Raw genomic sequence first — 27,434 nt, 5'->3', positions numbered from 1 at the left:
TCAGACCTCCAAAACTCATTGGTGACCTTGAAATACCACAAAAGATGCCGCCACAGCATCCAAGGCACGCAAAAGCACCACATCCCACTGCTTATCCAAGGACAGCAAGGATACTGCTCGATTCATATGAAAAATGGAGACCACCTTTAGCAGAACGGAGGGCACCGTGCGAAGCTGTACCCTTACCCCGAGTAACTGTCAGAAAGGGCCCTCTCTTTAGAAAGTGCCTGTAACTCCGATACCCTATGCGCTGAACATATGGCAACCAGGAACGCAGTCTTTAAAGTGAGCAAACACAGACACCCTTTTAAGCGGAGTGAATTGTGATCCTGCCAAAAAAAACCAAAACAGCACCAAATTCATATCCCACAAAGGAAAGGGAAATTGGTTCTTACCTGCTAATTTTCGTTCCTGTAATACCATGTATCAGTCCAGACTAGTAGGTTATGCACTCCTACCAGCAGATGGAGTCAGAGAGCAAAGCTTCGAGGCACTGGTATCCCAAGTGTACCACCTGCAGCTCATCAGTATTTATCGATACCCAAGCAAAGTATAATTGACAAAAAATCAAAATATTATAGAATCATTCTGATAGATTCCCTATGTACAGCAGCTAAATGTTAGGAAGTCAGTCTTTCGGCAGTAGCACCCAGGCGGGATCCTGGACTGATCTGTGGTATTACAGGAATGAAAATTAGCAGGTAAAATCCAATTTTCCTTTCCTGTACTTTCCCAGATCAGTCCAGACCAGTGGGATGTACCAAAGCCACATTACACCGGGTGGGAACCCGAAAGACCTGCTCACAAGACACTCTCCCCAAAATGCGCTTGGTCCAGATCCCTGACATCCAGACGATAATGCCTTGTGAAGGTATGCAGGGAAGACCAGACTGCGGCTCTGCAAATCTCCTCAGGCGACAACAACTGACACTCCGCTCAAGAAGTCGCTTGTGCTCTCGAGTGAGCTTTCAAACCAGTCGGGACGGGGCGACCCTTCCCGATGTAAGCCAAGCAAATTGTTTCTTTCAGCCAGCGAGCCAAGGATGCCTTAGTTGCCTTTTGGGAGAAAGGTGATCTGATTTTCAAAAAGAGTTAGTGACCTTCAAATACCGAAGGAGAACCCAGCGGACATCTAACAGATGAAGATCTCTTCCCATAGCGGGGTCATGAGCCCAATCAGGGAATTCGGGTAACTACACGGACTGATTAACATGAAAGGCAGACACCACTTTCGGCAAAAAGGAAGGGACAGTGTGCAGGGACACCGAGATGCGAAGGAAGGGATCCCTACAGGAAAGAGCCTGCAATTCTAAAATACGCCTCGTGGAACAGAAGACCACCAAGAACACCATCTTCAAGGTGAGGTCCTTTAAGGAAGCGTGTCCCAGAGGCTCAAAAGGGGGATTACGAAGCGCCCTCAACACCAGATTGAGATTCCACTCCAGGCATAACTTACAAAGAGGAAGACGAAGGTACTTCATTCCTTTCTGGAAACGGACAATGTTCGAGTGGCCTGCTAGAGGCCTGCCACCTACCCGCCCCTAGGAGACATCCCAGGGCCGAAACCTGAACATGCAGGGAAATATAAGCCAAACCTTTAGATAATCCCTGCTGCAAAAACCCCAAGACCTGAGGAATGGTCACAGACAAATGCACACCACCATGGTGGTCACACCAGACTTCAACCACCTTCCACACTCTAGCGTATGCCATAGACATCGAGGGCCGCCTGGACTGAAGCAGGGTGGAAATCACCTGTTCTGAATAACCTTTCATCTGCAACAGTTGCCTCTCAAACACCAGGCTGCGAGAGAGATGTGATCCTCCCGATCCGAAAAAATGGACCCTTGTCACAGGAGATTCGGCAGATGAGCTAGGCGTAGCAGGCAGTCTGTCGCCAACCGTACCAGGTCCACAAACCACGGCCGCCGCGGCCACTCCGGTGCCACCAGAATTACCGAACCAGGATGGTCCTCTATGCGCCGGAGAACGAGCTTGATCGGGGGCCATGGAGCAAAAGGATTACAGGAGGATTCCGGTTGGCCACTTGCAGACTAGGGCGTCTACTCCTACCACCCCGATTTCCTTCTTTCGGCTGAAGAACCAGTCAGTCTTGGCATTGACATGGCTTGCCATGAGGTCCAGTTGGGGAACTCCCCATCGGGCAGAAATGTGATTCCAACCCTCCCTCCCGGGATAATTCCCACTCCCCGGGATCCAGCTGTTGACGACTGAGGAAGTCCGCCTTACCGTTGTCCACGCCTGCAACGTAAGAGGCTGCGATGCCTTCCAGATGAAGCTCGGCCCAAGCGAAGAGGAGGTGCACTTCCTGTGCCACGGCTGGACTCCTGGTTTCTCCCTGGCGATTGAGATATGCCACCGAGGTGGCGTTATCCAAGAAGACTTGAACCATTCTCCCCTGCACCAGGGACTGGAATCTAACAACGCTTTGTGGACTGCCCTTGTCTCTAGGCGATTGATAGACCATGACTGTTCGGATAAGGACCAGGTTCCCTGCACCGCATGACCGAGGCACACTACTCCCCAGCCTTGAAGGCTCGCATCCATTGTCACGATCACCCAATCCGGGACTTCAAGGGGCATCCCCTTCTGTAAGTTGTCTTCCGACAGCCACCATTGCAGGCTGGACCTGATACCCTGCGACAAAGACAGGGAAAACTGGTATTGCTCAGACACTGGGTCCCATCACGACAGTAGATCTCTCTGCAATGGTCTCAGGTGAGCGAAGGCCCAAGGCACCAATTCCAACGTAGAAGCCATGAACCCCAGAACTTGTAGGTAAACCCACACTCTGGGGATTGGAAGCTCTAACAAGAGATGCTCTTGTTGCTGCAATTTGTACATCCTGTCATTCGTGAGAAAAACCCTGGCCTGGAGGGTGTCGAAACAAGCTCCCAAATACTCTAGACACTATGACAGAGTCAGATGACTTTTTGCTTCATTGATTACCCAGCCTAGGGACTGGAGACAATGGATCATACAAAGTACCGTCCGCTCGCCTTCCTCTTCTGACTTGGCTCGAATCAGCCAATCGTCGAGATAAGGATAGACCATTATCCCTTCCCTCCGGAGGGTCGCCGCCACCACCTTGGTAAATATGCGTGGGGCCATCGCCAGTCCGAACGGCAGCTTCCGGAATTGAAAATGCTGACCCAGGATCTTGAATCTTAGGAATATCTGGTGAGCGCTGCGAATCGGGATATGTAGATAAGCCTCGGTGAGATCCAAGGATGCAAGGAACTCTCCCTTTCGAACCGCTGCGATGACTATTTGAAGTGTTTCCATTCGAAAACGGGGCACCTTCAAGCAGCGATTCACCTTCTGTAGGTCCAGAATGGGTCGGAAAGTGCCCTCCTTTTTGGGAACCACGAAATAAATGGAGTACCGTCCCCTCCACTGTTCCTCGGCCAGCATGGGGACGATCGCCTTCAGGGCCAGCAAACTTTGTAGAGTGTCTTCTACCGCGGCTCGCTTGTTACGGGAAATGCATCGCGATTCCACAAAGGCTGGCATGAGAGGCCGAGAAAATTCTAAGGCATAACCTTCTTTTACCACCCAGCGATCGGAGGTGATCCTGGCCCACTCCTCATAAAATTGGGACAACGTACCCCCGATCATCCCGTCCAAGGAGTGGGTGGGCCTGATTTCATTGGGCAGGCTTCCCAGTTCTGGTTCCCTGACCGAAACCACCTCTGGCAGGATGACTGGAGCCGCGAAAGGACTGTGTACGGGAAGAGGTCTGTCTGGAACTAGAGGGTGGAACACTCCTCTCCGACCTTTTTAGGAAATTCCGAAAATGGGATCGAGGACCGAATGATTTCCTGTAGGGCTTTCTATCTTCTGGCAGTTTATTGCCCTTAGAATCCCCCAGAGATTTCATCAGCTGATCCAAATCCTCTCCAAACAGCAACTTCCCTCGAAAAAGGCAGACTGCACAGTTGCGACTTGGAGGAAGCATCCACTGCCCAATTGTGAAGCCATAGGAGTCGCTGAGCCGTCACAAAGGAGACCATAGTCTGGCCACCAAATGCACCAAGTCATATAAGGCATCCACCACATATGCCACTGCCGCCTCCAGACAAGCCGCCTGAGAAGCTGACAAAGTCCCACAAGACGATGGGTCCTGCGGTTTTGAATCCAACATAAACACGCTCTTTGCATTTTGCTGGCCCACACTGCCGCCCGAAGTCCTAAGGAGGAGACCTCGAACACTCGCTTCAGATGCAGCTCCAGCTTGTGGTTCTGCACATCTCTGAGAGCAGCTGCTCCCGCCACTGGAATGGTTGTCTTCTTGGTCACCGCTGATACAGCCGCATCCATCTTAGGTACCCCTGAGGCGTTCTAAATGTTCCTCCATTAGCAGGTAGAGCTTTTGCATCGCCCGGCCAACCTTAAAGCCCCGCCTCCAGGGATTCCCACTCCCGGCTGATGAGCTTTTGAATCTTCTTCGGGAAGGGAAAAGCACTAGGCAGACCCTGGAGACAGTCCAGGACTGGGTTCACTCCCTCGCTGTCGAAATCTTCCAGCAAGGGTCTCACCCCCAATTCCTCAAGCACCTGGGGAATAAGGAGGCGCAATTCCTCCCTCTTAAACAGCAGATGGGAACGCTTGGGAACTCCCACGGTCCCATCGTGGGCTCTGCGCTTCACGAGCTTCCGAGCCAGAAATGCTTCATGCATGAGCAGCACAAATTCCGGTGAAAATCCCCCCGGTCCAATCTCATCACTGCTAGAATCAGTGTCTGTGTCTCTCAATTCCTCTGGTCTCGGAGTCCACGCAATGGGGGACAGCGGGGGAGGGTCATCCTGGGAAATCTTTTCCACAGGGTGCTCAGCCGCTGAGCCTGACCCATGTGCAGACATTTTAGGTTTGGTCCTCTTGTCTGAGGCCCCTTCCCCACCCAGTGCACACTTCCACAGTAACAGGGGAGTCTAAATAAGCTGACCATACTCCGCAAGCCTTACAGGGTTCCACCAGAGGAGTTTCTGCCATGTTCCTCCTGCAAAAAGGGGCATACACCCCCTCCCCCCCGGAAGCCCTAGTGACTCCCACCAAAAATGCCGTGAAAATCAGCCCCAGGAGAGTTGGGGAGCCACGTGGGAGGTCGAAAAAGAAAAAACAAAATAGCCACCGTGGTAAAAATAGCTCCGGAGCCGGCGTTAAAAATGAGGCAGGGAGCCTAAAAATGTCCTCAGAGGTTCTTACCAGGCCTGAAACCCTCTCCTCCTCTTCAGGGGTCTGCCTGGCTCTGCACCACCGGGCAGACTGAGTTACTCAGGGAGTCGCGGTGAACAGGGAACCTGGAGCTGGGGTGTTTTTTTTTTCACTTTACACAAAATCATCAACTTCTAGTAACAGAAAAAAAATAAAGCCTAAGCTAAGAATAATAGAAATAAATCTCCAAAGGGGCTATTTTCCTGTACCGCAGTCACTGAGGGGGAGCCTTCGGGTCGCTGAGGGAGCCAGTCCCCTGGCTATAAAGGGGACCTGGAACCACACGGGCTAGCACCGCCAGGGGCTCTACCTGAGGGTTGGCCCAGACACATTGATTCTCCTTTGGAAATCTAAGAAGTTAGCCTCCAGTGAACTCTAACTCCACCAAATCCTGCACTGCCTTATGGAGGTGGGGATGGGGGGGGGGGGGGGGGGAGCAAGTTTGCTTACCATAAACAGTGTTTTCTGTAGATAGGGGGATAAATTAGCCATACTCTCTGGGACATCCTCCTGGCGGCTTGACATGGAACTTATTCCAACAATACAGAGCTGTGCTCTGTGGGCCTGCGTGGTCATTCCTACGTGAATCTCCTCATCTCGTCAGTTAGCACAAAGCTTAAACGTGCAGCTAACGGAGAGAGGTATAGAGAGAAAGAGGTGAAAGCTGTCCAGGGAGGAGGGTGGGAACACATGGCTAATTCATCCTGCTATCTAGGGAAAACACCACTTATGGTAAACAAACTTGTTTTCCCATAGATAAACAGGCTGAATTAGCCATGCTCCCTGGGAGTCCCCAGCTACACAATTCTAGAGTTCATTGTTATTTCTGTTTCCATAGGTTTCTGGATATGAAAACACGTGCAATAGAATTCACAAGTCAATGTGGACAGCTTATGTTTTAGTTGCGAAACGTAGTTTTACTTCACCCATCGTTGCATCCGACTTTGTCTGTTGTATAAGACAATAGTGTACTGTGACAGTGTGTTGCGATCCCCCCTGCTGCTGCGCTGCAGGAGGTCTCTTATCTTCCTCCAGAGGCCGCTCTGAAGCCTGGGCCTCGCCTGCGCATCATCCAGGACTTGCTCCAGGGCCTGAGAGGCCTAGCTGTGCCTGTGGCTTGCAGCCTCAGTGTTTAGACTTCCTGTTGGGCGACGCCCTTCCCTAGGGGCTGGCCCACAGCTCTCTACCCTAGTTATAGGACCAGCGGTGGGCGGTCCTGGCAGGCTCCTCCCAGGGAGTTGCCTTCTACCTCCAGTATTTAAGGACTTTCTGTTCACTGTGTCTTTGCCTTCGGATCGGGCTCTACAGTAGTCTGTAACCCTGCCGATCCAGGTCCTCCGTGGCTCCGACTCCTGCTTGTCTTCAGCCTGCCTTGACTCCGGTCCGTGACTCCGACTCCTGCTTGTCTTCAGCCTGCCTTGACTCCGGTCCGTGACTCCGACTCCTGCTTGTCTTCAGCCTGCCTTGACTCCGGTCCGTGACTCCGACTCCTGCTTGTCTTCAGCCTGCCTTGACTCCGGTCTGTGACTCCGACTCCTGCTTGTCTTCAGCCTGCCTTGACTCCGGTCCGTGACTCCGACTCCTGCTTGTCTTCGGCCTGCGGATCAGGTCCTACAGTCGTCTGTATACTTGCTGATCCAGGTCTTCCGTGATCACTTATGCTTTGATGGATCCCTGTCCAGTGTCTCTGCCTAGATGTTTGCTCCTGTGCCTGCCAGCCGTAAGGGCTTCGGATGTGAGTATCCCAGCATCGGAGTTCCTGTTCGCTGGGTTTTCCCCGCACCCTCCTTCTCAGCGTGGTCCGCGACCAGCCTTCCTGGGCTGTGTAGGGCGCGTCTGGGACAGGGTGGTCCGCGACTCAGTCCCACGGGTGGGCTGAGTAGGGCGCCCTGATGGACAGTGCAATGTTCCCGTCCAGCCTTGTCTCCAGTGTCTGCTTCAGCCCTTGCCCGGATGTCTTCCTGTCTCTACCTTGACCTGGTTCCTGAGCCTTCTGTCCTGTTGGGCCCTGGAGTGGCCAACAGGAGGGATTCGTCCCACGGGCTCTTGAGCTTCTGCCAGCCGAGGGGGCTTCGGATGTGAGTATCCCAGCATCGGAGTTCCCGCTCGCCTGGACCTTTCCTGTGTCTCGCTTCAGCCCTTGCCCTGATGTCTCCGTCTTGCTTCAGCCTGCTTCTGCCCCGTCTGATGTCTTCAGTTTAAGGACTCTGTCTGCCCTCGCCTCTGTCCGGCCTGCTGCCCATTGCCGTTCCCTGCGGCGGGTCCGAAAGGGCCGGGAACAGTCGGAGGACCGTTCACTAGTCAACTTCCCCGTGTTGGCTACCATGGGCATGCAGGTCCGGCTGAGGGCCGGACTCCCTGTTTCTGTTCCTGCCTGCCTGGCTCACCATGCCTGCTCAGCTCACCTCCCACGGTGTGGCCTTGGGCTCCTCCTGGGGTCCTGCCGTGGCCCAAGGGCTCACCACCCGCCCGAGACGACCGCGCGCGCGCTCGTAACACAGTGTGCAGAGAAGACCAGTAAGCTGCTCTGCAGATATCTAAAATTGGTACATCTCTTAGACGAGCTATGGTGGTTGCTGCAGCTCGGTTGCTGATGTGCCTTTACTCCATCCGGGAGTTTATCCCTATGCGATAAGTAACAGAAGTGAATAAACTTGTATAACCAATTCGCCAATTGGTTATACAAGTTTATTCACTTGTATACAAAGTTACGCTTTGAGACTGGTAAGCCTGGCGCATTAGGGTTAAAGGAGAGAAACAACAGTGAATTGCGTTTGGGAACTGAGTTCTTTGCATATAAGCCGCCAAAGCTCTCTTACAGTCCAATATATGAAGGGTTATTTCTCTCTCTTTAGCATACGGTTTTGGGAAAAGTTGGTAAAGTGACTGTTTGGTTCAAATGAAACGCTGAAACTACTTTAGGAAGAAAGGCTGGGTTGGTTCACAGGGTAACTATTATGAAAGAAGTGCAGGTATGAAGCGTAGTGAACTAAGGCTTGCAATTCACAGACTTCTTGCTGATGTGATAGCCACTAGAAACACTTTCCATGTCAGGGATTTCAATGAGATGGAATGTAGATGTTCAAATTGCAGATACATGAGTTTTTCTAAAACTATGTTAATGTCCCAGGGGACTGCCGGTTTCGTGATCGGAGGATGGATTTTTTTTGTGGTTTTTTTATAATTTATTTTTTATTGAATTTAACAAATTGTTTTCAAGAAATTTTATATCTTGATTTGAAATCAGAAATACAAAATAGGAAAACATTACAAGACAGAATACAAAGGAAAATATAAGACAGTATTCTGAGAGTATCTCAGCCCAAGTCCACAATGTTGGATCCAAGAATTCAACCTGAGGAAAAATTGTATCAACAATTCAAAAGGAAAAAAAACTATTGTACAGGGTACAATCACTTCACTAGTGAACCTGTGCCACACCTATCACTCAATCAGCTGAGACTGGAGAGTAGCTAGCAACCGGAGGCATTTTATCTACAAGAAAAGCAGATAACTGGTTTGGTTGGGAGAAAATATACCTGAAGCCATGATATTTTTATAAGACATTTGCAGGGAAACTAACAGAAACAAAGCACCATCTCAATGACCCTAAGTCTTAACGAAATAAACTGTTTCCTTCTTTTTTGAGTTATTCTCGACATATCTGGAAGAGCAAGTTTGCTTACCGTAAACAGTGTTTTCCATAGATAGCAGATGAATTAGCCATGCTGTCTGGGTACGTCCTCTGTGCCATTAGGTGGCGGAGCTCTCAAAGATCACCAAAGTCTTTTTGTGAGGTGATCCTTCCTGTATCCTCCCTTGTTCCTCCAAATCTCCTCAGTCCTTATCCAAGCAAGATGAGATGTAACTGAGGAACTGTCTGGGGAGGCGGGCGGGTCAGCATGGCTAATTCATCTGCTATCTACGGAAAACACCGTTTATGGTAAGCAAACTTGCTCTTTTCCTGTAGATAAGCAGCATGAATTAGCCATGCTGTCTGGGAGTCCCCAGCTGCAGTATTGAGAGTTCTTTGTTAATGTGTTGTACTGAGAGTAACACGCTCAATACTGTAAGGAAATCACAGGCAGACAGTTCTGATGGGGCATAAGATCCCGATGCTGCCCGAAGCTGCTAAATCCTGGCAGCTCTTTGCCTCTGGGCCCGTGGGGACATGCGACCGCAGTCCCGACAGTTAGCCTGGTCATGGTTTGACCCTAGGCATATGTAGCATACCCGATGCCCGTCCGTGACAGACGTTTTTCCACAGTGGCAGAAATTAAAGCCTGGTGGAAGAGGCATAAGGAATTTTTCTAAAAAAGCAAACCGGAAACCGATCCAAAACAGCAGTTGTGACCAAAACAAGAGGATCAGTGAACACCAGGAGTTCTTTTATTTTGCACAAATCATCATAAAAAGCCAGACTCAGGCAGTTTCGCTCTTCGAGTTGCTCCAGGAGCTATTATGTGTAATGCCGGTGGTCTGTCTCCATGTAGCAGTTCAGCCTCTTTTAGAAATGTTACAATTGCCTTCAGGGCAAACAGTGATGAATACACCTCCACTCGAATGCCGGCACAAAAACTTCATCGGCAAGTTCCACTTTGGGTAGGAGCTCAGCCAAATAGATGCTAGCCTTTAGACTGTCAGAGCCATACATTTTACAGCCGGACGTGAATAAGGGGTAAAGCTAGTGCGTCAAACGCGCGTCCAAATGTATCGGCCTGAGTGTTAGAAGCTCACTACCTAAGCTTAGCTAGGTCTTAGTGCTCAGGTAGGTCTTAGCCACCATCTGCTGGAGAAGGAATACTGGCTGGCTGGTGTCAGCACCAGGCTATATAGAAGTGAAATGGTCAATATTTTAAAGAAAATGAATCCGGCATCTCACTCACATAATCCTATTTCAATTAAGTTGTTTCAATCGATTCCTGATCTAGTTGCTCGCCCATTAGCTGATATCGTCAATATTTCCTTAGAAGGCCTTTTCCCAGATTCATTAAAATGTGCAGTTGTAAAACCCATATTAAAGAAACCACATTTGGATCCAGATAACATAGTAAATTTCTGCCCAATTTCCACTCTCCCCTTCCTAGCTAAGTTGCTAGAAAAGGTTAACAAACAACTTATGGATTATCTGGAAACCAAACAATTGCTCTTTCCTTCACAATTCAGATTCCGAAAACTTCACAATACAGAAACTCTTGATTTCTCTCTCGGTTACTATGTTAAGAGGTCTTGATAATAGGAATTCTTATCTTCTGATAATGCTTGATATTACAGCGGCTTTCGATACTATAAATTACGATTCAATGATTAGAAGGCTTCAAGAAATTGGCCTTAACGAAACCACCCTTGCCTGGTTTAAATCGTATTTCCCAAATCGAACCTTTAAAGTAAAAATAGGATCCACCGAATCTAAAACATTACCTCTCTTCTCAGGCGTACCTCAGGGCTCATCTCTTTCCCCTACACTTTTTAACATTTACATTGCACCACCTTGTAAACTTCTGGCAGGACTTGGAATAGTCCACTACATTTATACAGACGATGTCCAGATTCTTCTTCCTATCAAGGACTCAATTCATAACACTCTCAAACTCTGGGTAATCTACTTATGCTCCATTAAGCAACTGCTTACCCATATGTTGCTGGCTTTAAATAATTCCAAAAACAGAAAGTGTGCTCATATGCAATAAAATTACAGAGAAAGTTGCTATTAATATCAGTTCATGTCTCCCTTCCTATCAAATTAGACAAGAAGCAAGAAATTTGAGGTGTATTTTGGATAGTGAACTTAATTTGAAAGCTTTTATAAAAACCACAGTGAAAGATGGGTTTTATAAATTGCAAATATTGAAGAAATTAAAACCTTTTCTCCACAGAAATGACTTTAGGACTGTACTACAAGCCTTATTACTGTCCAAACTTGACTACTGTAATGCCCTTCTGTTGGGACTGCCACTTACATCAATTCGTCCCATGCAGCTCCTTCAAAATGCTGCTGCCTGTCTGCTTACAAACTCCAGGAAATTTGACCATGTTACTCCGCTATTGATGGACCTCCACTGGTTACCAATTCAAGCTCGAATCCAGGACAAATGTCTAACTTTAATCCACAAAACAGTACATGGCGAAAACACAGACTGGTTAAACGCATCTCTCTGGATTCACACACCCGCACGTAATTTAAGATCTTCTGGCAAGGCTCTTCTTTCTATTCCCTCACCAACGTCAGCTCACCTAAACTTAGTTAGGGAAAGAGCCCTTTCACTCGCAGGGCCAAAACTCTGGAACGCTCTCCCATTAGATATACGACAAGAAGTAAATATACAAGCATTGAAAAAAATGTTAAAAACATGGTTGTTCGAGCAAACCTATGCCCTACCAGGTTAAGCAGGTTATAGACTCTCCCTTTTATGATTTGATAAGTAGCATAACAAGGTATCTCAAATATTATTTGTTTTTGTATAAAAAAAATTTTTTTGTATTTTATTTTGTAATTTTTATCTTTTGGTCTTAAATTTACAGTTATTTAGTAAAATAATGGGCATTTTAATTTTAATCTAATTTTAATTTTAATTTATTTTAATAACACCTACAGTATTGTATGTTTATATGTTTTGCAGGACAAGCATTAATGCCTAGTCCTCCCTTTATTGTACACCGATGTGAAGTGCAAACACATGTTTGGTATATAAAAATGTTAAATAAATAAAATAAATAGATAAGTGACATCAGTAAGCCTGTGGACCACTGTCTCCATCTGCTGTTAGGGATACACAACCCATGCGTAATGGACTGGCCCTGACTGCAAGTAGTGGAAAGAGATTTTTCCTTGGATTATTCCTGAGTCTACCCCCTTGTACCCCCCCCCCCATCCCATGACTAATTCCATATCTTCCTTTCCATTGAAAGTAGCCTGCCTCTTTTGCATTTATCGCCTTATATCTCCCCTTTCCCACCTGTTTATTGGCTCAACTCACATTTCAGCACAAATCTGAAATATAAGCAGTAGCACCAAACATTTATGCAACAAAGTAACTTGTACATTTTTTATTTTTTTTTTACATTTTAGCCATCCTCTGATCGGACCCATTTCTATAACACAATATAGAGCCTTCAAATCCAGCACACACCACAGACCTCTTACCTACATTATTTTCAGGATGGGATATAGCAGGAATGTAAGCAATGGCCCTGGGGCTTTTCACATAGGTAACTGTCAGAGTAAATGTTATGATGTATTTGTATGAGTGATGTATGTTGTATGTTTTTATTGTAGATTGTTTTGGACAGCCTTGATTGAAGCAGAGGAAGAGGCTAATAAGCAATTTTAAATAAAATGAGCCAAGCACATAGCAAGACACATCATGCACCCCCTGCAGCACATTGGGAGCAAGTTTAGGTATTTGTATGTCATACCTTGGGGCACTGCAGCATGGTGGTTGTGAGTTTGGATGTCAGAAGACCCTGAAGGACCTGCTGTAGTCCCTCTTTGAGTTCAGACTGTAGGACATTCTTCCATTCTGCCTGCTCACTACCCCTGCAGGGCTTGCACTTGTACACCACACTGTCCGGGAGATTTGAGAGGATTTCATAGCCTTCATCTGGAAAGAAGCAAATCAAACTGGTAAAATATCAGCGGAAGAGGACAGAGTGCTCTGCTGTCCCAGTAGCAGCACGGACCTGACAGCCCCTCACACTTGGCATGGACCCAGTGCTCGCATCCCGCACACTGGATCATTTTGCTCTCGTAGTCATTGTCCTCGTAGCAGCAGGTGCAAATGGGGCAGTAGTTACCTAGAACGGGGAGAGAAAAGTCCAGAGTCAGCAAGCCTTGTGCCTCCCACCTTGGTGTGTGCTTTCTTGAATTCTGCACAAGGAGTAAACTCTTCCATGCGGGAAGTTTCAGGCTGCATAAGACAAGCAGTGATGCTCACCTTTTTCATACAACGTTGTACAGTCTGAGCACAGACTATAATCATGCGACCACTCTACATCCCAGTTCTTCCCAGGGGGGATGCCACAATTCTTACAACGAATACACGTGGAGCATATCTGTCAGCACACACAGAAATCAGGAGGAAGTGACCAAGGGAAAACAGTCATGGAGACAGGTGACAAAACAAAAAACTGAAAGCAAGCCTCTATGTAGCCCTGGCTCTTTCTAACATTGTTCCACCAATGCCCACACCAGAGGAGTAGCCTAGTAGGTAGGGCACCACGCTAAGAACTGATGGCCAGGGTTCAAATCCTGCTGATGCTCCTTGTGACCTTGAGCAAGTTACTTTACCCTCCATTGCCTCAGGTATCAGTCCCTTTGAGGACAGGGAAATGGTAAAATTTGGTTTCTTACCTGCTCATTTTTTTCCTGGAGACCTATCAGACTAGTCCCAACACATGTTTTTCTCCCGTACTAGCTGATGGAGAAAGACAATGAAAGCTTTGCTGTAAACAGCCTTAGAAAGGACTGTGTTGCCTGTAGGCTTCCATATGAAGAACTCCCAATCTGGACCAAAACCAGGGCAAACGCTTCCCCCTTAACTCCCATTTGCTGGGGTCCAAGATATGCCTGTTCAAAAAAATACACTTGGAGATTTTTCACTTCAGCAATGTGAGCCGCCAAAATTGTCACTAAATGTTCTTCCACCCACTGGTGACAGAAGCTTTCTCTCCACAGAAACCACTGCACTCTTAGTGCTCCCTTATTTGTTTACATATGCCACTCTCCTCACTTTTCCCTGAACCATGGGTAGGAACGCCAACAAGGCTCTCCTGATCACCTTTGTTTCTAGCCAACTGATGAGGCCCTTATCTTTTCCACCAGATCCCAGAGACCCTGGGCCATCCAGCAATGTCCCCTCTAAGGACTGAGTTGTTGCAAGCAAAAATGCTTGGTTTCATTTCTCTGTGAGCAAATCTTTCTTTGATGCAAAAAGCCTATCAATTTTATGTTTACAATCCTTAGACGGAACATTGGAGCAACATAATCAGAGGGAACATTGGGGCAGCGTGCACACAAACGCTCTCACATGCACACACATTCTAACACATTTGCATATTCACTCAACTTTTACATGCATACATGCTCATTCTCAAACACACACACACACACACACACACTCTCATTCACTCCCCAAACTCTCATGCACATGTACATTCATTCAGTTCTCCTCCTCTTCCACAAACACACACTTCAATACCAACACTTTGAGAAGTAACACAAACCTTTCAGGTCTCAAACAGCAGTAGCCTTATCTATGATATGGCAGCAGTGCAAATATTACACCATGCCCTAGAACACTAATACACCACTTACTGGGGTTAACAAAACAAAACCCTACAGAAAAAATATATGCCAGCAGAAATACTGCACAGCTAGACCCTTACCTAATACAGAATAAGGGACTACAAATTAGAAACAGAAACATGCAGACAAAACTGAAATAGAATGCCCTGAACAGTGGAATAGTGAAGAAAGAACAAAATACAAATATGTAATGCACATTGTCAAAAATAACATATGTCAATCACTAAAAATTAAAAAATAATTTTTTTTTTACTTGTTGTCATAAGTTAGTATCAGGCTTTTTATTTTTCCATGTTAACTTTCACTGTTTTTTTCCAATTCCTTTTACATTGACTTTTTCTCTCTCTCTCCTCCTGTCTTCTTCCCTTCCTCCTCTCACACACAGGCTCTCATATTCATATTCTTTGTTACAGTTTACCCCGTTCTGTGTAAACCGATCTGATATGGTTCTAACCATGAAGGTCGGTACAGAAAAGAGTTAAATAAATAAATAAATATGCTGTCTCACACACACTGTTCTCACATGCTCTCTCTCTCACACACACAAGTTCCCACTCACATGCTATCTCTAACACACTCCCACCCTACAGCAAACTCCCATTCACATACCCTCACCCACCCAAATCCCAGGCAGGCTTCCATTCACACACACTCACCCATCCCAGGCAGGCACACATCCCACACATTGCAGAAAGGCTCCCATGCATGCATGCGTGCATGTACACACACACACACACACACACACACACACACACACACCTATCCATTCTTCAATCCCATGCAGGCTCCCATTTCACACCTCATGCAGGTCCGTGATGGACATAGTTCTTGGGCACTGGGGGCATCGGTGAAAACCTAACAAGGCCATGATGATACAAAAGAAGAGGGACGACAAACGACACAGAGGCAGCGGGATACTGACGCTGGCGTGCACAGAGCTCCACCGCCATGGGAGACAAAGCAAAAAGAAACTTACCGAACCAGCGAAAATCTATCTGGCAAGCGAGGGGAACTGAAGAGAGACCCAAATTGAGAAAAACCACGAAAAATACCGATGAATTAGCAAAAATTTTCCACTGATACCTTTTTTTCCCCCCCTTTTTAATAGCTTAAACAGCATAAGCTCACAAACCACAATGCGAAAGCACTGCAGAAAAAAAAGAAAAAAAAAAAAAAAAGAGACTGAAGAGGACAACCATTCTGCTTGTCCTAGGAGAAAAGCAGAGTTGCTTACCTGGAGGATAACAGGTAAGCAACTCTGCTTTCTCCTAGGACAAGCAGAACGGTAGTCCTCACACATGGGTGACATCATCCGATGGAGCATGGCACAGAAAACATATGTCAAAGTTTCTAGAAACTTTGACTGCCACTATCCTCGCGAGGTCCCTCTTCAGTCTAGTAACATAGAATTTACGAAAAAAAAAAAATAAACATAGGAGAAACCCAACTCCATGGGGTGGCGGACAGTGCTCATGAAGACTAACAACCTGCTGTCCTAGGAGAACACCTGTTACAGGTAAGCAACTCTGCTTTCTCCTAGGACAAGCAGGATGGTAGTCCTCACATGGGTGAATCCCTAGCTGCAGGCTAATCAGGTGCCAACGGGCACAAAGGTGGTGCTGTTAGTAAGAGGGTGACAAACTGAATCCGAAAAAAGGGCCGAAGGTAGGAAGAGTTGAGTTTTACAGCTGAAAAAAATTCCGGAGGACAGATCGGCCGAAGCTGCTATCGAGTCTGCCATCCCTGTCTAGACAGTAGTAAAAGGCGAAAGCGTGAAGAGAACTCCACATTGCAGCCTTGCAGATCTTGTCCATGGAGACCGGTCTCAAGTGGGCTACTGAAGTTGCCATGACTCTGACAGCATGAGCCTTGATATGGCCCCCAAGCTAGTCCCACCTGAGTATAGCAGAAGGAGATGCAATCTGCCAACCAGTTGGACAGGGTCTGCTTAGTAATTGCAACTCCTAATCTATTCCTGTCAAAAGAGATGAAGATTGTGTAGATGGCCTATGGCCTACTGTTCGCTCCAAGTAGAAGGCTAAGGCTCTCTTGCAATCCAGACTGTGCAGAGCCCATTCGTCCTGATATGAATGAGGCCTGGGAAAAAAGGTGGGCAGGACAACTGACTGGTTAAGATGGAAATCAGTCACCACCTTAGGCAAGAACCTAGGATGCATTCGCAGAACCACCCTTTCATGGAAGAAGGGTGGATATGTCATCAAGGCCGGAAGTTCACTGACTCTGCACGCTGATGTGACCACGACCAAAAATATGACCTTACAGGTCAGGTACTTGAGGTCACAAGAATACAGTGGCTTGAAAGTAGCTTTCATGAGCTGAGCAAACACCACATTGAGATCCCAGGACACCGAAGGAGGCTGCAAGGGAAGCTTCAACTGAGGCCCAATCCGCATAGAGTGACCCACAAGTTGCACAGAGATGAACGAACCATCCACACCCCAGTGGTAGGCACCATCGCATTCACATGTACCCTAATGGAGTTGGTCTTTAAGCCAGCATCCGAAAGGTGCAGAAGGTAATCAAGCAGCTTTGGTGTGGAGCAGGAGACTGGATCCAGACCGTGGTATTCTCACCAGATGGAAAACCTCTTCCACTTCAGGCTATAAGACTTCATAGTGGAAGGCTTTCCTGGAAGCCACCAGGACTTGAGACAGAGGTGGAGGGGCTGCAGAATCAACCTCTCAACATCCAGGTCATCAGGGACAAGGCCTAGAGGTTGGATGGCGCAGCCCCCCCAATCCTGTGTGCTCAGGTCTGGGGAGGTCCCCAGACCGATCTGTTCCCAGAGGGAGAGATCCCGCAAGATTGGGAACCAGATCTGCCTCAATCAATGAGGGGCTATGAGGATAATACGTTCCCTGTCCTGTAGGAGCTTCAGGAAAGTCTTCATCACCAGGGGAAGCAGAGGACACGTGTACAGAAGGCTGTTGCCCCAATGGCGGGCGAAGGCATCTGAGGCTGGTTTGCTCTCCCCCCTGTACAGGGAGCAGAACTGATACACTTTCCTGTTGCAGGGGGATGTGAACAGATCCATATCCGGGATCCCCCATAGGCGGAAGATCTGATCCGCCACTTCTTGTTTCAGGGACCACTTGTGGGGTCAGAAGGCTATACTCAGCCTGCCCGCCACCACATTCTGCGTCCCAGCTAGGTACATGGCTCAAAGCACCATATCCTGGGACAGAGCCCAAGACCAGATCTGAGCTGCTTCTTGGCACAGGAGGAACGACCTCGTACTTCCCTGTTTGTTGATATATTTATTTTATTATATTATTTTATTATATTTTATTTTATCCCCATACAATTCTTCTACTCCCCACTGTTCCTCTTTTTTTCTCCATCCCAGTTATTCCACCCCTGGTTTTTTGTAACTGCTTCCCCTTTGCACCAGTTTAGTTCTACTGTTCTTTGCACCCCTTGTTTGTATGTAAGCCAGCATGATGTGACTTGTTCATGAATGCCGGTATATAAAAAACCTAAATAAATAAATAAATAAAATAAAATATACCACATCGCCACCTGGTTGTCGCTCTGGACCAAGACCACTCTGTGAGTCAGCCAGTCTCTGAATGCCCAGAGCTCATACCGGATTACAAGGAGCTCCATGAAGTTGATTTGACACTGTGCTTCCTGGGCAGACCTCAGGCCTTCAGTGTGGAGTCCCTCCACATGGGCAACCCACCCCAAGTTGGACGCGTCCGTGGTGAGTATAATCTGGGTAGGGGGATTCTGGAAAGGCAACCCCCCCCCCCCCCAATTCAAGGTTGGAAAGGCTCTCCCACCAAGCCAAGGGAGTAACATGAACGGTTGTGGCCACGTGTCCCAAGAGGTGCAACATGCGGCGAGCTGAAATTTGCTGGCCTTGGTGGACCACTCCTGCAATGGATACCAACCGGAGTGCCCGATCACGAGGAAGAAATACTCAGGCCTGAACCACGTCCAACCAAGCGCCAATGCAGCTCAGCTGAGGCAACGGGTCGATATGGGACTTTGGGTAGTTGATAAAAACCCCAGGGACTCTAACACCTGAATGGTCAAGCACAGGGATCGTACCATTCCCTCCTGGGTGGGGCTCTTGACGAGCCAATCGTTCAAGTAGGGGAACACCTGCACCCCCAACCTGCGGAGGTGAATACTTACTATGGCCAGACACTTGGTGATGATGCCAGGCCGAACAGCAGCACCCTGTACTGAAAGCATTGCTTGTCCACCATAAACTGGATATACTTCCTGAGACCTTGGAATACCTTGATGTGGGTGTAGGAGTCTTTTAGATCGAGGAAGCAATGCCAATCTCCTCTTTGTAGGAGGGGAATCAGAGAGCCCAGAGAGACCATCTTGAACTTTTCTCTTTTTAGAAACTTGTTCAAGGCTCTCAAGTCTAGGATAGGATGGAGCCCCCCTGTTCTCTTCAGAAACAAGAAATATCGGGAGTAGAGCCACCTCCCCTGCTGTTGCAATGGAATGGGCTTGAAATTCCTGGCTGTTACAAGGGTGGCGAGCTCCTCTGTGTGAGGACTGACCCACAGGGGGCATGGGGGAGAGTCCAGAGAGACATCCAGGAAGTTCAGAAGGTACCCTTGAAAAATGATGGACAGAACCCACCGGTCTGAGGTAACTCTGGGCCAACGATCCTGAAAGCACTGCAGCTGGCCCCCGACCGGAGAGTCGTGTGTCAAGGGTATGGGAGATTAGCTTAGGCTCTCTTGCAGCTAGTCAAAACCCCGTAGCGGGGCTAGCCTGGGGAGCTGACTGCCTGGGGGCCTGCTGCTGTCTAGGGCGGGCCCTAGAGCTCATCTGCTGGGACCAGGTTCGAGAAGCAAGAGGGTAATATTTCCTCTGGCAGTAAGGGAACTTCCTTGGGCCCTGACATGAAGACTTTCTGGCCAAGGACGGCGGATCCGAAATACTGGAAGAGAGATGCTCTCATGACAATCCTTTAACTGAGCCTCAGCATCCCTCATCTTATCCACGAAGAGGTTTTCTCCAGTATATGGCAGGTTCGTGATCCTCTCCTGCACCACTGGAAAGAGATCTGAGGCCCAAAACCAGGCCATCCTAAAGATACCAATTCCCACGGCAGCTACACTCGCCACTGTCTCCAACGCATGATAGATGGAGCGCATCTCATGGTTGCTACATTCAAGACCCTGAGTATGACTGCTGAGAAAGCATCCTGCTGCTGCTGGGGCAGGCATTCAGTCAGGTCCTGGATCTGCTTCCAAAGGTTCCGAGAATACTGCATCATATAAAGCTAGTAGGAAGCGATGTGAGCAATCAACATGGTGCCCTGAAACACCTTCCTACCCTGCGCATCCAGCGCCCTGTGCTCCCATCCCAGAGGGCTGGGTGCAAGAGTGCTTGACCTTTTTAAGGGTGGACTCCACCACCACCAACTGGTGTGGGAGTTGACGCTTCTCAAACCCCATAGCATGCTGGACTAGGTACACTGCATCGACCTTCCTATTCTCCGGATCCTAAGGAATCTCATGGACAGGAACAGCCACAACCTCCTCAGGGGCATCCATGAACAGGAAAACCTCCAGCATCTTTGTGCCTGGTGTCCTCCTCCATAAGAAGCTGAAACAGAATGGCTTCAAATATGGTCCACACAAACCCAGCAAAACTCAAATCCTCTGGTGGGGACCAGCATCGCTCATCTTGAGGAGATGGGTCTGAGGGAAGGTCACCAGAGTCATCAGAGAAAGACTCTGAGGTATCATCCCCCCATGGGTCGTATGGGACATCATCATAACTAAGATCGCCTAGAGACACTTGGGGGAGGGGGGGGATTTCCCCATCCCAGCAGCTTGGGCACAGAGGGCCCGACGGACCCAGAACTGGACCAGGCAACGCTGGCCACGTAACCGTGGGCCTCGATGATGCTCCCGGCCTCGCAGGCCCTTCCTCCTCGGAGGAAACCACAATGGGAATATCAGGAGGCGGCAACAACAGTGGCCGAAGGGGCATCGATGGCCTTGGCACTGGTATCGGCTATATGGAGAGAGTGCCAAGAAGAATGTCGAGTCATTCCAGCAGTGGTGCCAACAACAAAGGTGCAGGCTCTGGCACTAGTGGAGGCACCAGTGGGGCCAGAGTTTCGATGCTCTGCAGGGCTTGAACAACCGCCAAATGCAGCCAGTGTTCCAGCACCTCTTCGAAGGCCTAGGATGACAGAACAGAGTGAGGAGGCGGCGGAGCATCCAGATCTTCCTCGGAGCCCTGAAAAATATCAGTGTCCAGCACCGGAATCTGTAGGGAACATCTTGGACCCCTGGCCTTGATGGAGAGCGATACCTCCTCACCACGTGGTCACTTCGGGGCATCACAGCTGGAGCCGGTGCCAGCCCGAGCCCAGTGGTGATGTTTTCGGGGTTTCCCCACTGTGCTCGGCCCGGTCTTTTCAAGGCACTGAGGCCGAAGGAGACGATCCAAATCTCAAACAAGAGGAGACCAATGACAAGTCTATCCCTGGCACCCCTTTCCACCGTGGTCCTGGCAGAGGGGTGGACACTGAGGGATCAGTGTCCATCGGTTCCCCCCAGCCCTTCCATCATCGATGCACCTGATGCCAGTGTCGAGGGTTTGTACATCATGGACCTGAACAGCTTATCTATCCTGTCCAGGCTGGGTCGCAAAAACGACATCCCCAAACGTTGTGCGATGCCCCCAGGCAAAGGATACATACCTTGTGTGGATTGTAAGGGACATAGTCCGAAGGCAATGGGGGCACTGACGGAAACCCGATGCCATGTGGAAAAACTAGCCAGCGAGCAGTTGATGACCATCGGCCCCCTGAAGGATACCGCTACCAGGAATCAACCACACAGAAGGTGAAAACTTACCATGCCATCAGCTTACTAAAACTGGGAGGAATGGAGAGGGACCCCATTGCAGAAAAAATGTTTTCCAGGAGAAAAAGTGCATGAGCTCCAGAACCGTGAGATGACAGTTCCGCGAGAAAGAAAAGACTGAAGAGGACCCTGTGTGGATAGTGGCATGCTGGCTATGTTCAGTGTGTCAAAACTTTCCGTGGCAGGCTCCATCGGATGATGTCACCCATGCATGAGGACTACATCCTGCTTGTCCTAGGAGAACACTTTTTTTTTTTAACCAAACTAACGCCTGAACTTTAGATTGCTCAAAGGATATGAAACTAGAAAAAGGAAGATTTCCCTTAAAACGAAGTCTTCTCAAGGCAAGTCTGGGCTTCTACGGGAAGAGAATGACATGGTGTGAAAAAGCCAGCCGCAGGTTCCTGTGGTGCAGCTGCTGCACAGAAGTCTCAGGAGGTATCCACCTCTCTCTCTCTGCAGTCACTATTTTGCTGTAAAAAGGCCTGCACTAGTGGGCAAGACCGCCACGGACCTCCCTTCCCTCTGGAACGTAGAGGCCCTTTAGCTCTCCTTCTGCCACCATCCCAGCTACTGCAGCTCTTTTTTTTTTTTTTTTTTAAACACACTTAAATGGGCCCAATCCCCTAAAAACAAAAAACGCTATAGAAGAATTAAATGTTTCCCTCAGTGGAGTCTTCAAAGAAGGGCCAGAGAGACCATCCAGAGAGAGGGAGAAGAGAGTAGGGCATGAGGAAGCCAGCACCACCAGCTAACAAAAGCCTTCCTCAAGGCTGGTGTCTGAGACACCAAAGGGCCCCCGACCCCCTACTCTACCAGGACCCAGCACTCCTAGGAGTCATACCACCAAACAAATGGTCTGTACCACCATCTCATTTACTGAGACTCAGGTGAATAGAGCTCTTCTTAGACCAGGCACCATGATTCCTACACACCAAGTGGCTGCCACCCTTTTTTTTTTTTTTTTTTTTAAACTTTAAACTTTAATGCCACCAGTAATAGAAAAAAAATAGAAAGGTAATGCTTCCCTGCTTAGTCTGAATAATCAGATGCAGAGTTGTCAGCAAAATCAACGTTGCCTCATGGAGAATGAGGGATCTGGACCACCAGAAATACACCCTCACAGAATCTAGGACAGCTTCTATCAGGGGTCACCCACCCCCTGCTCAGCCACCTCAAACCGGGGGATGGCCCCACCAAGACCTACCAACCCCCCCCCCCCCCCGGGAGGAACTGGAAACCTATTCTTGTTAATTTTTTTATTTTTTTTTTTACTCAAGACTGCAGATGTTACACCACTATCATCTGCTGGAGACAGAGAAATATTGAGGGACTGCAGGTGGTACATTAGGTTATGTAGCAGTGGCAGGGAGGCAAAACCCAGGAGTCAGGACTGATCTGGGGTATGAACAGGAGCTTTCATTTTCTATCTCCATCTGCTGTTAGGGGAGAAAAACCCATGCGTTGGGACTGATCTGGTAAGGACGATAAGGAAACTGTGTATACCTGAATGTAACTTGCTTGAACTACCAATGGAAAGGCATGAGCTAAATCTAAAAAAAAAAATAAAAATTTTTTTCTTAAACAAGTCTCAATTTCATCTCTTCTTCCATAAATATACTTTCCCACCACCATCTTCAGTCTTCCCCTCATACACACCACTCCAATAATACAACCAATTCTCCTCCCACAGAACTGCCCTGCAGAGACCACCTTCGATCCTCTGTGTCGCCCTCATACACTGTTGCAATAATCCACCCAATCCTAGCACTACCATATATAGATTACCTCCACCTCTACCTTACATACTCCACTCCATTTGCACAGTTCAACCCTCAGCTTCTCCCACAATATTCCTTGCTAAACACCATCCTGAACAGGCCACTGTCCTCTAGGCCCAGAAGAACGCTCAGTCTAATTTCAGGGTTCCCCTGACTGCCCTTCATTTCATTTATCGCGTGTAGCCAAACTAGAGCTATCAAATATTTGAGTGCCAGTCTTCTGTAGAGATTGCTCTGGTACTCACCCAGCCTTTCCTCTTGCGGAAGGGTTTGGTAGGGTAGTTGGGGCCAAGGCAGGCTAAATGGTACGAGTTCCGGCACCTCTCACATTCAAGGAGTTGCTGAGCATGTTAGAGTCAAAAGAAAGAAAATCTGAATGAAAAACACCACACACCATGGAGAAATCTCTACTCCGAAAAGGTCACTTGGTTTCTGACATACAAGTCCCATACACTTCACTTTCACTCACTATCACAGTCTTTTGGTTTTTTGGTTTGTTTTTTTATAGAAATGCTTCTCTTCCTAGCAGGCACAGTTCACACTCTCACGATAGTCCTTACCTTCTCTTCTTGCCGCACACACTCCTCCCGCAGCTCCCTCTCACTGTGACTGTGCTCACCTTGGAAGCCTTGCTTTTCCGACCACACACATGACAGAATTTGCAGCGGCGACAGCACCAATTGACTTGCTCTGGCAGCGGTCTTTCATCCTCCTCTAGACAGAACATGTGAAAGGGTTCACAGCACACCTGGCAGTATACCATCTGCAGGACCAATCAGAAAGCAGCATTGTGAGAAGAGTCAAACTCAGGCTAGTGAGACAGAGTTAGACACCAAATCCATCAATTAACTCATTATGTGTCCTTGAACAAGACTTAAAACCACACTATGTTCAAACATTCAGGCCGATACAGTAAAGTCCGCGGGAGAGCGGGCAAACGCCCGCTCTCCCGGCGCGCGCACCAGCCACTCGCCGGTGCGCGCGATGCAGTATTTAAATTAGGTCCAGCAGTAGATCCAGGCAAAAGGAGGCACTAGGGACACTAGCGCGTCCCTAGCGTCTCCTTTTTGACAGGAGCGGCGGCTGTCAGCGGGTTTGACAGCCGACGCTCAATTTTGCTGGCGTCAGTTCTCGAGCCCGCTGACAGCCACGGGCTTGGAAACCGGATGCCGGCAAACTTGAGCGTCCGGTTTTCGGCCCGACAGCCATGGGCCGAATTCAAATTTTTTTTTTTTTAAACTTTTTTTTACTCTTCAGGACCTCCGACTTAATATCGCCATGATATTAAGTCGGAGGGTGCACAGAAAAGCAGTTTTTACTGCTTTTCTGTGCACTTTCCCAGTGCCGGAAGAAATTAGCGCCTACCTTTGGGTCGGCGCTAATTTCTGAAAGTAAAATGTGCGGCTTGGCTGCACATTTTACTTTCTGTATCCCGTGTGCATACCTAATAGGACCATCAACATGCATTTGCATGTTGAGGGCGCTATTAGGTGCCACGGGTTGGACATGCGTTTTCCTCCCCTTACTGAATAAGGGGCAAGGGAAAACGCGTGTCCAATAGCAGGCTAACAGTGCGCTCCGGAGCGCACTGTACTGTATCGGCCTGATTAAGAGTAAACTTGCTGAGCAAGGATACACGATTCATCTCATGAAGCACCAGCATGGTCTACTATTTGTTATATTGATACAGAATGTACTAGTACTGCTTCACTATAGTGTTGTCTCATCCGCACTCTTCTCACTCAAGATATCTTACCTCATGCAGCCCCTTACTGGCACACAGCAAACACAAAAGCGGTGTCATCACAGGCACAGAGGTCAAAATGCTGAGCCCACCCATCAGCCAAACATTCTCCAGGTCACAGTCCTCCTAGAAGAGGGTGAAAAACATTTCTGGGAGTATAGGAGAGAGGTGCCAAAGGGGTGAGTGGGCATAACAGGGAATACTTTGAGCCTTGAGAGAGGAGTAACAGAGCATAGAGAAGCGTTTCTTAAGAATAGAAAATTTAAGACGACTGAAACTGACTATTCCTGTTGCAAGAGGCAAAGGTGTTCCTCCTCGAAAGAGACATGGGGAAGGAAGTATCTTTAGGTTCCTTTTCTGCAGAACTTAAAGATAGTTTTTAGAACAAGATGCCAGATTTACCTTGAAGTCCACTCGAACCCTATGAATGCCATCAGAGGTTTTCTGCTTCCCATTGCAGCCATTTAGGAGGGGTATAAATGCCCTGGAGGCCGGTGACGCCTGTAGAGATGGGAAAGACAGTGAGTGACTGATAAAAAGGGAGAATGAGGAAAAAGAAGCAGTGTGTGTGAGAGAGCATGTGTGTGCACAAAAGTGCACATAGGGAAGAATGGACAAAACAGATAGAACATCATCACAGAAGGCACAGTACAAATGGAAACAAGGGATAGAATCAATTCAGAAAGAACAAAGAAGGAACTGAATACCATGCTTACGAAGGGATATTCTAGTACTTTTCAACTTTGACCCTATTTAAAATGACCTCACCCCCCTTCTGGAGCTAGATAATTTTCAACAGGGTATGTATCAGACTCATTCCATTTACCTCTGAAGTATCCATGAATTTTTCCAATTTATCATACTCCCAGATAAACTGAATCAATGCTCTAGTGCTTTCAGCTCTGGTTGAAAAGCACTAAAAACTGGAGAAGAAAGTGGATGCTCATAGCTGCACATACAGATGCCATGTATACTTTGCTTGATGCCATCGGTGGCTAACCTTTCATGCATCAAGAGCCAAATAACCAGAAAGCAGAGTTGCTTACCTGTAAACAGGTGTTCTCCCAGGAACCTTTGACTGGCACACTGAGCATGCCCGGCAAGCTATAATCCCTGTAGCCACAGGGGTCTCCCTTCAGTCTCGTTTGTAGCAAAAGGTGCGAACGAAAAAATAAAATAAAACGTTTCAGACCCAACTCCGCGGGTGGGTTTCGTGAGGACTAACATCCTGCTGTCCTGGGAGAACACCTGTTACAGGTAAGCGACTCTGCTTTCTCCCAGGACAAGCAGGATGGTAGTCCTCACATGTGGGTGATTAGCAAGCTACAGGCTGTCTCATATTTGTTTTGGAACCAACAGCGTACAACTTGTGCAACAGGCACAACATCTGGTGTACCGATGGTAAAAATGAGGCAGCCTGAAATCACAGCAAATTGGATGTGAAAGGAGTTGGGATTATACTGGAAATAAGTTCTTCAAGACGGATTGGCCAAAGGCAGAGTCTTGACGTCCTTCCTTGTCCAGGCAGTAATGTGCTGCAAATGCGTTAAGAGAGCGCCATGCTGCAGCTTTACAAATCTCAGCAATCGGTACTGAATGATAGTGTGCTACTGAGGTTGCCATGGCTCTTACTGAGTGCGCCTTCACTCGTCCCTGGAGAGGAAGGCCAGCTTTGTTATAGCAGAATTGGATACAGTCTGCTAGCCAACTGGAGAGAGTTTGTTTGCCCACTGCAACTCCCGGTTTGTTTTTATCGAAGGAAACAAAGAGTTGGGTGGATTTCCTATGGACTGCAGTGCGGTTTAGGTAAAATGCAAATGCACGTTTACAGTCCAAGGTATGTAAAACCCTCTGGCCTTGGTGAGAGTGAGGCCTTGGGAAAAAAGTGGGCAAGACTATAGACTGATTCAAGAGGAAGTCAGTAACCACTTTGGGAAGGAATTTAGGGTGAGTACATAGGACCACTCGGTCATGTAGGAACCTTGTATAGGGTGCATATGTGACAAGTGCTTGTAATTCAAACCCTTCGAGCAGATGTAATGGCTACTAGGAAGAGAACTTTCCATGTAAGAAATTTAATATCACAGGAGTGCAAAGGCTCAAACAGGGAGTGCATGAGCCTTGTAAGTATTAACTTTAGGTCCCATTCAGTGACTGGTGGCGGTAGAGGGGGCTTGAGTTGTAGCAGGACCCTCATAAACCTACTCACAAGTGGTTCGCTGTTACCGGGGCATCCCCAACTCCCTTGTGGTATTCTGAGATGGCACTCAGGTGTACCCTTCACCAAAGAAGTCTGGAGATCAGAGTCTGAAAGGTGCCAGAGATAGTCTAATAGAGATGGAGTGGGGCAGGAAAAGGGGTCAATACCGTTTCGCCTGCACCATATGGTAAATCTATTCCACTTAGAACGATAGGATTTACGTGTGGAAGGCTTTCGTAAAGCTACAAGCACTTGAGAGACATCAGTTGAAAGGTTGAGCTGTTGCTTTCAACAT

At 48.0% G+C, this 27,434-nt stretch overlaps 1 protein-coding gene across 1 annotated transcript in view; it reads right to left on the bottom strand.

Moving 5' to 3' along the window:
* The window catches only part of KMT2B (lysine methyltransferase 2B), a 357,171-nt gene that overhangs the window by 151,579 nt on the left and 178,158 nt on the right, over window positions 1-27,434 (bottom strand). The window contains exons 10-16 of the mRNA XM_029577331.1: window positions 25,342-25,440; window positions 24,952-25,065; window positions 23,815-23,958; window positions 23,441-23,536; window positions 13,170-13,287; window positions 12,916-13,029; window positions 12,652-12,836 (exon numbers count right to left, since the gene is read on the bottom strand). Of these exons, the coding sequence (XP_029433191.1) occupies window positions 12,652-12,836; window positions 12,916-13,029; window positions 13,170-13,287; window positions 23,441-23,536; window positions 23,815-23,958; window positions 24,952-25,065; window positions 25,342-25,440 (870 nt within the window). The remainder of the gene's footprint in view (window positions 1-12,651; window positions 12,837-12,915; window positions 13,030-13,169; window positions 13,288-23,440; window positions 23,537-23,814; window positions 23,959-24,951; window positions 25,066-25,341; window positions 25,441-27,434) is intronic.

This window comes from Rhinatrema bivittatum, chromosome 14 (genome assembly GCF_901001135.1).
Source record: "Rhinatrema bivittatum chromosome 14, aRhiBiv1.1, whole genome shotgun sequence".
NCBI classification, from domain to species: Eukaryota; Metazoa; Chordata; class Amphibia; order Gymnophiona; family Rhinatrematidae; genus Rhinatrema; species Rhinatrema bivittatum.
This window is presented reverse-complemented; position numbering and strand designations above follow the sequence as displayed.